Source organism: Cololabis saira, chromosome 6 (genome assembly GCF_033807715.1).
Source record: "Cololabis saira isolate AMF1-May2022 chromosome 6, fColSai1.1, whole genome shotgun sequence".
NCBI classification, from domain to species: Eukaryota; Metazoa; Chordata; class Actinopteri; order Beloniformes; family Belonidae; genus Cololabis; species Cololabis saira.
In genome coordinates, this window is record NC_084592.1 from 22,222,650 (window position 1) to 22,234,730 (window position 12,081).

The 12,081-nt window shown below is 51.7% G+C and overlaps 1 protein-coding gene across 1 annotated transcript; it reads left to right on the plus strand.

The window, feature by feature from the left end:
- The first annotated feature begins 10,635 nt into the window (after nt 1-10,635).
- On the plus strand, nt 10,636-11,756 carry LOC133445593 (zinc finger protein 239-like). The gene is made up of 4 exons (XM_061722916.1): nt 10,636-10,692; nt 10,787-11,321; nt 11,487-11,505; nt 11,621-11,756. The coding sequence occupies exons 1-4, from the start codon at nt 10,636-10,638 to the stop codon at nt 11,754-11,756; spliced, it is 747 nt and encodes a 248-aa protein (XP_061578900.1).
- Nucleotides 11,757-12,081: the final 325 nt, after the last annotated feature.

A 12,081-nucleotide genomic window follows, 5' to 3' on the forward strand; every position in this document is an offset into this window, starting at 1 on the left:
TACTTACAGTAGCGCAGTCACCACCAACAGTTTAAATAAAACCCATGAATACAAAAGTTGACTATTTACTGATTGAGCTGTCATAGTGTCAAATTTAACTGCCTTTTAAAGTCCCCCAGGAGTCAATTATAAGCCATTCATCTTTAATATACATGTATTTAGTAAAATTCTGAAGTCCATAGTTACATGATGATCTTAAGTTGGAGAAAATATATCAACAGAAAATATTGACTCAATTTAAAAAACAGTAGAACTATGGTGTTTTTTTGCATCTGTTGTTGTCCTTATTCTCATCAATGTTTAACTATAAGAAACTATTATGTAATTCTATGCAGATTGGGAAAAAAAACTAAATTGATAATTCTTTATCATAATACGACTTATTAAATGATAATACGAACTGGTAATATTACCAGTTCTCACCACAAATACAGGAAGTTCAAACCTGTTAAGCCTGACATATAACATCAAGCAAGATCGGGTTAATGACAAGAGAACAATAATTTCCTGTAACTTTTAAAGTTTCTAGTGTACAACTTAGCTTTTGATTCACAGCTTCATTTATAGAATGTTAAAGAGCCAGTCACGCATTTTAGATTATTGACAAGGACCACTTTTTAAAAAAGGGATTATATTATCTATTTTGATGGTTTTATATATATATATATATATATATATATATATATATATATATATATATATATATAATGAAAAGTTCCAATCAAAAAACACAAAAACAAGACTCCTCATGCCTGAATTAAATGAACTGGAAAATAGAATAGCACATATTTAATCATATAAAAGCACATTTGGGATTCGTGAAAAGGGGAAAAAAAACTTTTTTTGTTATTATTTCCAATCTAAGAAGTAACTGAATCCAGCAAAGTGTAAGTACTGTGGTGGTCTCGATGATGTAAAATCCAGCAGAACGACCTTAAACTGGGTGTTTCTCTGCCTCAACCAAGGCTCCGTACAGAGTAAAGACAGTTGTGAAACCACCACTTCAAGTAACAATAAACAGGAATTAATAACAGGATGCTGGCATGTGACAAAAAAATTAAACAGAAAAAATAATATAATAATAATGTTCCTTTTTTAAAATAAATAAATAAATCGTATAATGTACTCCAAAGAGCTTATAAATAGATATAAAAGCACAGTACCTGTTCCGTGTCAGCGCATCTCGGATCAGCTCCAGTTAAACTAGGGACTGAGCATCAGTCCTCCTTTTATAAAGTCTGCAGGCGTCCGGTTTAAACGACTTCTTTTGCAAAAAAAAAAAAAAAAAAAACGTAAATTAGTCAGAAACGAAACCAAAGCTGCCACCTGCGAGTTAGAAATAAGGTTTCCTCAGATTCCCTGAGTGAAACGAAACTTACTGAGCAACAGGGGTGGATTGGCCATAGGGAGTACCGGGAGTTTTCCCGGTGGGCCGTTCAATAATGGGCCGCCAGGGGCTGCCGTTTTTTTTTGTTTTTTTTTTTGCTTCGTCTTGCCATGATCTCTCACACATCACTCATAGACAGACTTGCCTGTCATACCTGGCCGGCCCAGGCTACAGAGGCCCAAGAGTCCCACCCATTCATGTACTAGATCCCCCCGCCCCCCCCCTCGTCCAATCACCTTTAATGATGGGCAATCGTTATGATTGGTAGAGAGCGAGAAAGAAAGAAAGAAAGAAACAGCACACAGACAAGCAAAATGGAGAAAAAACGAGAAGGGGGCGCTGAAAAGTTGAGAGAGAGAAAAAAAGCACTCTCTCATGATGGTGCTACTGCTACCAGCAAAAACATTGTAACCGTGTTCGCTGCGGGGGCCGGCCTGGCCTCCGGGACTTCAGCTGTGCCTGCGGGTCCGTCTCAGCAGCAGGTGATGATGTCAGAGGAGGAGGAGGGTGAAAGTGAGGCTCCCGCTGCCATGGTGGTACAGGAGCAGGAGATAGGTGGTGGTGATGGCACAGCCCCCGGGTCTCGCACTCAGAAGGCGCGCCGATTTTTTCCAGTGGCCAGCCGCGGTACTGCAACAAAAAATCCCATGGGGCCCAGAAAGCTTTTTTCCCATAGACCGCAATAGTAAAAGAGAAGCCTCTAAAACTGTTCACAGGACACCTCCAGCTGTAATTTCCGGCAATTAATAATCTTTGTATTCTATATTTTTAAGTCATGGACTTTATATCCGTCAAAAATGTTTTATAACGGCCAGAAAAGTCAAAGAAAAGTCTCTTTCTAGGCGTGACGTGACGGCTGACGTCACAGCCATGTCCGTGCCATCCACAGATGTATTATATTAATATATATTATGTAATTATATTATATTAATACATTAATAATATATGTAATACTATACATGTAATAATATACATGAATTAATATATTATATTAATACATTTTATATTAATATTCGCGTCATTGCCCCAGGGCATGATGGGAGGCCCCAGAGCATCATGGGAGATGACTCAACTGCGCATGCTCTATGGGCCCGTGTATGGGGAAGTAAACCCGGAAGTCAGAGATTTTTTCGGCGTATGCGCTGGCTGAGCAGAATGCATTGAAATGAATGGGCGGCAATTTTCAATCTCCCATCCAGCTCTATAATACATCCATGTGATGGCAGGTCAGTGTGTGCTAGCCTAATATGCTGTGGATAAACACTTAATTGCAACGTTAACACCGTTAATTGTCTATTAACGTTACTTGACATAATCGCAAAATCTGCATAGTTTGGTTTGTTAGCCTACAAAATCAAGTTATATAAAGTATTGGAAAATAACTATATTCGTATGATTAATTAATAGTTGCTTTTTGTACTATTTTATACTTGAAGTGGTTTGAGCATAGATATCTGCTAGTTTCACAATTTTTAACCTATAATTACATCCCCCAAAGCATGTCACCAGAGTTTTAGTGTTTTAAGTATCAACATGCACCTTTCTTCTGCCCACAGTCCTATTTGTTCATGAAGGACATTGATCTAACAACATACCAAATATGCTTTACATATTTTTTTCAGTCAGTGTTTATGGTTTAATGACTGTTTCACATTATGCAGTTAAAACGAAAGTTACGCCTGTAACTACGGTTCTATGAGTCCCGGATGACCGCCAGGCGGTGCTGTAAGCACTGGATATCTCCCCTCGCGCATGCGCATGTCGAGTACAATACCAACAATGTCACGTCACCCGTGACCCCTGCATGACCCCCGGAAGGGGTATATCTTCCGGGGTCAAGCATGGGATCGGCTCCTAGAATCTTCTCGCGAGAGCACGAGGATTCGGAGTGACCGGCAGGCCTGGCGGTCATCCGGGACTCATAGAACCGTAGTTACAGGCGTAACTTTCGTTCTATTTCGTCCCTACTGACCGCCAGGCGGTGCTGTAAGCACTGGATGACGAATACCAACAATGTCACATAGAATCCCGGTCACATACCTCACTGATCAGGGGCAGAAGGACCCGGGAGTAGAACCACGCCCAATGGTTGGGGAGTGGCGACATTGATCCGGTAAAACCTGGAGAACGTGTCCGGCGACGTCCATGAAGCCGCTGTGCAGATGTCCTCCAGAGGCACCCCCTTCAGGGCAGCCCAAGAAGCCGCGACGCTTCTGGTCGAGTGGCACCTCACCCCCACTGGTAAGGGGCGGCCACTGGCCCTGTAGGCGTGCTCGATGGTGTCCACCACCCAGTGGGACAGGCGCTGTCTAGAAATAGCGCGCCCCCTGTTAGGGCCACCATGACAGATAAAAAGCTGCTCCGACCGTCGCACAGGCGCGGTGGCAGCAACATAAGCAGTAAGGGCCCGTACGGGGCACAAAGGGCTTGGCCCACCCTCCGCAGGCTCGGGGTCGAACCGGGCAAGCTGGATAGGCCGATTAGCATGATCGCGTGGCAGGACCTTGGGCAGGAACGCCACGTTCGGCCACAACGTAACCCCTGAGCCATCCGGGTTCCACCTCAGGCAGTACCCGCTGACTGACAGGGCATGTAACTCACTGACTCGCTTTGCTGACGTCATAGCGAGGAGAAAAGCCGTCTTCATAGAAAGACACTTCAGGTCCACCTGGGCCAAGGGCTCAAAAGGTGGAGAAGAGAGGGCACCTAGTACCATAGACAGGTCCCACACCGGGGCCCTTGGGGTCCTCGGGGGGCGCAGCCTCAGAGCCCCCCTAAGAAAGAGAGAAACCAGCCGGTGGCACCCCACGGTGGCAGTCTCGACCAGGGCATGTCGTGATGAAATGGCCGCCACGTACACCCGTAAGGTGGACTGAGCACGGCCATCATCCAGGAGGGACTGAAGGAACTCCAGGATCGTGGCCACAGGGCAAAGCATAGGGTCCTCTGCCCTGTCCGCACACCAGGCAGAGAATCTCCTCCACTTGCACTCATACTGGAGGCGGGTGGAGGGCGCACGAGCGTTCAAGATGGTAGCCCTGACGGGCTCAGTACAGCCTGACACTAACGGGTCGGGCCCTGCAGTGGCCAGACCCAGAGTTGAAGGCGACGGGGGTCGGGATGCCAAATCCGACCCCCCAGCTGGGACAGAAGGTCCCTCCGGTCGGGTAGGCGCCATGGCGTGCCGCAGCAGAGCCTCCGGAGTAGTGGGAACCACGGTCTCCCCGGCCAGAAGGGGGCCACCAAGAGGAGCCTGTGACCTCTCTGGAGGACCCTCTGCAACGTCGGAAGGATTAAAGGTAGTGGGGGGAACGCGTACAGGAGCCCGTCGGGCCACTCGTGCCCTAGGGCATCCTGACCCAGAGGACTGGTCTCCTCTGTCCAGGAGAACCAGAGGGGGCAGTGAGCCGAGACGCCCGAGGCGAAGAGGTCCACCACCGCTCTGCCGAAGAGGACCCAAATCATCCCCACTACCTCCGGATGAAGCCGCCACTCTCCTGGGGGAGGCTTGTGTCGGGACAGGAAGTCTGCCACCTGATTCCTGACCCCTGGCAGGTATATCGCCCGCAGGCTGAGGAGGCGAGGAGCGGCCCACGTCAGAAGGCCCCGGGACACCTGCAGCAGCTGTGCAGACCCGGTGCCCCCCTGGTGGTTGATCTGGGAGACAGTGGACACATTGTCCGACCGAACCAGTACGTGCCTCCCCCATAGGTGAGGTAAAAAGTGCTCGAGTGCTCGGTGTACAGCACGGAGCTCCAGCACATTGATGTGGCGTGTGCGGTCCCGCGCAGACCACTGCCCTTGGGCAGGCCTGCCGCGCCAAACAGCACCCCACCCCGAGAGGGAGGCATCTGCGGTGACAGTCTCCCGGAAGGAGGTGATAGTGCCCAAGGGCACACCCCCCAGCAGGAATGCCCCGTCTTTCCAGGGTGCCAGGGCATGGACACACACCCGCGACACCCTGACTAGCCTGTGCCTGTGCCTTTCGGCATCCAGGCGAAGGCTGTTCAGCCACATCTGCAGGGGGCGTAGCCTCAGCAGGCCCAAAGGCACAACAGCCGAGGCGGCTGTTAATCTGCCCAAAAGCTGCAGGAACTGGAGGTAAGGCAGCCGTCTGCCCCTCCTGAATCGGGGGAGGAGCCGCAGGATGTCGCTCACACGCCGCGGTGAGAGACAGGCCCTCATGGTCACCGAGTCGAGTACCAATCCTAAGTAGGCGACTCGCTGGGAGGGAGCCAGACAGCTCTTCCCTCTGTTCACTGTGAGCCCTAGTTTGGCCACATGCGACAAAAGGAGGGCCGTGTCTGCCACCACTTGTTCTCGGGACGGCGCGCATATCAGCCAGTCGTCCAGGTACGGCAGAACCTTCATACCCTGTGCCTGCAGGGGAGCGAGGGCTGCCGCCACGCACCTGGTGAAAACTCTTGGGGACAGGGAGAGCCCGAACGGGAGCACCCTGAACTGGTAATGGCGGTCCTGATAGGCGAACCTCAGGAACCGCTGGTGCTGTGCCGCAATCGGCACGTGAAAGTAAGCGTCCTGTAGATCTACCGTCGTAAACCACTCCCCCTGACCGACCGCACGCAGAACATCTGCTGTGGTCAGCATCCGGAAGGGCAGGGCCTTCATGTACCCGTTGAGGCCTCTCAGGTCCAAGATGGGACGAAGGCCGCCGTCTTTCTTGCTGACGAGAAAGTAGGTTGAGTAGAACCCCTGGGGCTGCAGCAGGGGGTCTACCGGCACAATGGCGCCCTTGGCCAGAGGTAGGGGGCCGGTGTCGGAACTGCAGTACGTACCCGTGGGTTAAGGTGGAAATTACCCAGGGGTCCGACGAGCAGGCAGCCCAGTGACTGAGCTGCTGCCGGGAAAAGCAGCCGACGACCGGCCCCGTGGCCCTAGCGCCGTCTCCCCCGGCCTCTGGACGTGCCGCGGGGGCGATGGTCGAGGCCAACACCCCGACGCTGCTGGGGCGGTCCGCGCACAGGGGGGCGAAACCCCCCGGCAGGCTGTCCAACGGGCCGTTGGGAGCTGCGCTGGCTCCTGCGGGCAGGAGGCTGGGGGCGACGTCCAGGGGCGGACGAAGGGCCCCTCGGTGTACTGGAAGCGGGCGCCCTCCTGTGAAGGTGCACCAGTCGCTGCCTGGTCTCATCGGCCAGGGCGGTGCGGTTCAGAGCTTCCAGGGCAGTTGCCCCAAACAGCTCCCCCGGTTCTGCCGGTGCCTGACGAAGAACCCTACGAGCAGTCTCTGTCAGGGGTGACTGCGCCAGCCAGACATGACGGCGCGTGTGCACCAGGGTGGACATCAGCCGCCCCAGTTCCCTCGTCTGGGAGGCAAAAGCCTGTAGGGACACATCACACAAGTCCCGTGTGGAATCATCCACCTGTGCATCCTGCAGGGAGGTGGAGAGGGCCAGTAGCAGATGAGAAAGGGTGTTCCCCAGCCGGCCGATGCGCGCCGCTGTTTCATAAGCCCTACAAATATGCCCATCAGTAACCCTACACTGGGTAGAGGGGCACTTGGGATCTGGCTTCAGAGCCTCATCAGGAGCCACTATCAGTGCTGCAATGGAGGGCTCGATGGGGGGCATGTGGTGGAGACCAGCCACTGCAGCGTCCTCCATCGCCGTCAGAGCACGGTCATCAGCTGTTAGCCTGGAGAGGGCTGTGACATCTCTCCAGCATGAGTGCAGCTCCCTCAAAAAATCCGACGAAGGCGGAATGGTGAATTCCACCGGAGAAGGATTGCGCCTGTGGAAGGCGCTAGAGGCCACCTCCGCACGCGGTGCATCCAGCTGCAAGTGTGCCAGGGCAGTGCGGATAATGCTCTGCACGGAGGAACAAACCGTCCCCTCCCGAGAGCTCTGGGCAGATGAGTGCGAGGAGAACCCCGAGCGCTGTGAGGCCGGGTCCCCTGATGACACGTTGAACTGGCTCGCCGAGGCTGCAATGGAGATTGCGTCCTCTGGCAGCGGCGGTGGCGACCCCAGAGCAAACTCTGGCACGGCAGGTTCCACCTGGCCAGTACCAGGTTGCAGATTGAGGAGGAGCGCCTTCATCTGCTCCATGTCGGCAGCCAAGCGATCTACCTTCGAGGAGAGCTGGCTCGTCATCCGCCGTCGTTTGGGGGCCCCCACCACTCTCTTCGCCGATCGCTTCAGCGAAGACCCCGGCTGGGATGAGGGGAGGCTGGCCGACGGCCCCGGCTGCTCAGGGCCCAGGCATGACACGCAGAGGTCCTGGTCAACCGCAGGATCCAGGGAGGCCATGCACCCTGGGCATGAACGCTCCATCACAGGGACCGGTGGGAGAGGGAGCGGACACGCTGCCGTCACCACGGATGTGCTGGCAGGAGAGAGGAGCGGACACGCTGCCGTCCACACGAATGTGTCGGTGGGAGCGGTCACGCTGCCGTCACCACGGATGTGCCGGTGGGAGAGGGGAGCGGACGCGCTGCAGTCACCACGTAGGTGTCGGTGGGAGAGGGGAGCGGAAACGTTGCCGTCACCACAGCGAGCACGCTGCCGTCACCACCAATATGAAGGCGGGAGAGGGGAGGGCCACGCTACCGTCAGCACGGATGTGTCAGTGGGAGAGGGGAGCGGAAACGCTGCCGTCACCACAGCGAGCACGCTGCCGTCACCACCGATATGCAGGTGGGAGAGGGGAGCAGCCACGCTACCGTCAATACGGGTGTGTCAGTGGGAGAGGGGAGCGGAAACGCTGCCGTCACCACAGCGAGCACGCTGCCGTCACCACCGATATGCAGGTGGGAGAGGGGAGCAGCCACGCTACCGTCAATATGGGTGTGTCAGTGGGAGAGGGGAGCGGAAACGCTGCCTTCACCACAGCGAGCACGCTGCCGTCACCGCCAATATGCCGGCGGGAGAGGGGAGGGCCACGCTGCCGTCACCACGGCTATGAGAAAAGGCAAAAAAGGCGTCTTTACTCAAAAAGAAGAGAACAATCCTCTCTTGTTTCTTTTCCCTTTTTTTTTTTTTTTAAGAAAAAAATAAAAAATAACTGCAAGGAAAAATAACAATATCACATCAGTAAGTGGGAGAGGGAGCAAATGCTGCCGTCACCCTGAACGAGCCGGTGGGAGAGGGAGCGGAAACGCTGCCGTCACCACGGCCGCAAAACAGGCAAAAAGGCGCTGTTCTTTTCCTTTCTTATATTATTATTTTTTTTTTTTTTAAAGAAAAAATAATCTGCAAGGAAAAAAATAATGTTGTCACTTTAATAAAGTGGGAGAGGGAGCGAAACGCTGCCGTCACCACAAGTGTGCCGGTGGGAGAGGGGCGTGGCCTTCACCACGGCTGTAAGAAGTGTTTTTTTTTTTTTTTTAGAAAAAAAAAATAATAATCCTTTTCTGTCTTCTCTTTTTTTTTTTTTGCAGAAAAAATAACTGCACAGAATAATATTCAGGTGTCGGGCGCAGCCTACAGCTTACCTTCTGCCAGCTGGCCCAGGGGGGCGGGGCGGGGAGACGCCGCCGCCGCCGCAACGAACACCAATAAATACTGCGTGGCCACAGCCTCTCGGAGGACGACAGAGATCGTTACTCCTACCTTACGGCACGAAGCTGCACAGAGGCCGGCGGTTTTAGGGAGGAAAGGAAGAAGCTTTCAACCAGCCTTCTATTTCCGTCCTGTACTTCAGCGCGATGCGAGAAGAATGAGGAGCCGATCCCATGCTTGACCCCGGAAGATATACCCCTTCCGGGGGTCATGCAGGGGTCACGGGTGACGTGACATTGTTGGTATTGTACTCGACATGCGCATGCGCGAGGGGAGATATCCAGTGCTTACAGCACCGCCTGGCGGTCAGTAGGGACGAAATAGAACTAATAAAACACTGATTAACTACTGTTACAATAAAACATCTGCATTTATATTTAGGGGGGTCTCCAGAAGTCTTACAATACAATAATATCATATAATATACATATGTCTTTACACAATATTTTTGTGATATTAAATAGATTGCAATATGTTGCAATTTCTCTGCAAATTATTTATCAAAATGAAAACAATAAGATAGGCTATGTCTGTTCATCTGTTTTCATTTTCATTGATGCACAGTTGTCAAACAAACCTATGCTTATGAAAACTCATGACAAACTGAACTGTTTGTGTTAAATACAGTAAGAAAAAGTTAATTTCATTTTAGTAAAATATCAATTGTTAAGTATAGTAGTGTTAATAAGGGCTTGTGTGTTTACGGGGCGAGTTGGCACAGTATCTGCGTGCGAAATGTAGTGGGCCAGTCTGGACCAAAAAGTCCAGGGCCAAATTTTTGTCCCAGTCCAGGCCTGCTGAGCAATGACCAACAATGGCAACATTTTGATTGTTTTTTTTTTCCATTATTTCTTTATTTGTTTGTTCGTTTTGGTGAACACCTTGGTGTGTTGTTTTGCAGCACTTTTCCGGGGTTTGTCGCGTCTCTTCGCTCCGCCGCTCGCTAGATGCTGCTGCAGCTGCGTCGCTGCAGAGGCCGGACTGCCGACGAAATACGAGCAGGCAGCCGCTCTGTTGTCATCCAAGCCTCCTATTTTTGTCTTTAAACCGCGATCACAAGATAAATAACTCAATACGAACATCATTTCTCGGAGGAGGATGAGTCGGTATGTAAGAGATTTGTGCATCTAGTGTTAAGCTTGAATTATGGTTCCGCGTTAAATCGACGCAGAACCCTATGCCGTAGGGTACGGCGTAGTTACGGCGTAGGTTACGCGGCGACGCACACCGTACGTCGCGCGTCGCCGCGTAACCCTACGCCGTAGTTCTGCGTCGTTGTAACGCGGGACCATAAATCAGCCTTTACTCGCTTCCGCGTCTTTTCTTGCTTATTGTTTGCTACGAATCGGGGCCCGCAGTATGCAGAAGACAAGCTGCTAAATAGGCTTTTTTTTTTTTAATATACAGTTTAAGATGTGCATGGTTAGAGGATCTGCTCAAATCGACTTCCTTCGCAGAAGATGGGCGTGTTTTCTGTTCTGCATGAGCTCAAATGCCTTACAAATCGTTTTTTCCCCATTCAGATCATGTGTGAAGGAGTCCCCCTCCCTCCTCTGTGCTTATAGATGGGAGCATGCTGGATAAAACCAGTAACAAAGAGCTGCGGTCTGGGCTCTGCTCAGGCTGTGGATGCAGCATCCCTCTTCTGCCACAACCCGACTCTGACCCCGACTCCACTTCAGCTTCTTCAAAACAGCAGCAGCAGACGAACAAAGCAGTGAGTCCCTCCAGATGCGCGTCCTGCCAAGCGGGGAGCAGAATCCCCCCGAACGGAGGACGCCCAAACCGGCGAGTCCATCTAGACCCCCACAGCTGCAGCCTGTGCACCAAAACCTTCATCTCCTCTGCCCACCTGGCCCTTCACCCGGCCTCTCACAACAAGGAGAGGAAGTTTAAATGTAGCACCTGTGGCAAGTACTTCCACCAGTCCTCCCACCTGGTGGCCCACCAGATAATCCACAGCGGAGACAGGCCCTTTAAGTGCCCCGAGTGCGGGAAGAGTTTCGGCCGTGCCTCGCATCTCAAGACGCACCGTCGGCTGCACACGGGCGAGAAGCCTTTCAAGTGCACCTACTGTGACAAGTCCTTCACCCAGAAGGCCGGGCTCCTCGCACACGTTCGTCTGCACACCGGGGAGAGGCCGTTCAAGTGCGAGCAATGCGGTCAGGGGTTTCGTTTACTGTCGCTCCTGCTTTCTCACAAGGCCCAGGAGGCCTCCGGACGGGCCAGACCGGCATCGGGGCCGTCGCGCCACCAGCCTCAGAGGACGGAGAGCTGCTCGGAGGATCTGAAGTGCGGCGTCTGCTGCCGCACCTTCGTGCGCTCATCCTACATCCGGCTGCACATACGGCTCAACCGAGGTCAGCGACCTTATCACTCCAAAGTGTGCAACAAGACTTCACTTCTAGAGCCACAAGGTTGGGTGAAAGTTGAATTATGATGATGATAAATAATGTGCTGCATTTATGAGGCAAGTGTCTAATATGCTCATCTTAACCTCCCTCCTTGTTTGTTACATTGAATTGTAAAGATGCTCATCCTTGTACATTGCTTCTCTTACTTCTGTGTGCACATCTCTTCAGAGACGGGCTCCAGCTTGCTGTAAGTATGTATAGATTTTGTGTAAATTATTAATAGACAAGGGGACGACAGGAAGCCTGAAACACGGACTACATCTGGTATATCTGTGAACTTGTCCTTTACGTTGACAAAAAAGAAAAGAAGTTGCAGTGGATTCTCATGTGGGCGACACGAAGAGCCCTGCAAACGTTTTCAGAGTGAACGGACGGCGGGGAACTGGCCACTTCAGGGTGAGACGAAGCACACTCCAGCACAATGAAGAGACGGTTTAACTCTGGCAGCCGCTGAGTTGTCGCATCCTCCAGAGCAGACTTTTGTTGTTGATGTACGGAAAGATAATTTGTCTGATATATGGTTAGTTGTCATTATTTTCATAACATGATTTCATAATGAATAAAAAGATAATTTTGACTGGTAATGTCTGTCTTTATTTGCAACTCAACACTCAAGCATGCTGCCCAGTATTACCTGATTGCATTCACTTATTCGGGAATTATCGGTCAATGCGGAAGCCTTGGAAAAGGTTGTTTCCTTGTTGCACAGAAGTGAGTCCCAGCCAACATGGTGAGAGTTAAAGGGGGGGTAAGTAAACCATCA

Bases quoted from the DNA above. Each gene is read 5' to 3' on its own strand.
- LOC133445593 (XM_061722916.1), top strand. From the start codon at position 10,636: ATGCGCGTCCTGCCAAGCGGGGAGCAGAATCCCCCCGAACGGAGGACG. The intron at 10,693-10,786 runs GCGAGTCCATCT...TCTCACAACAAG, and splicing joins AACGGAGGACGCCCAAACCG to GAGAGGAAGTTTAAATGTAG.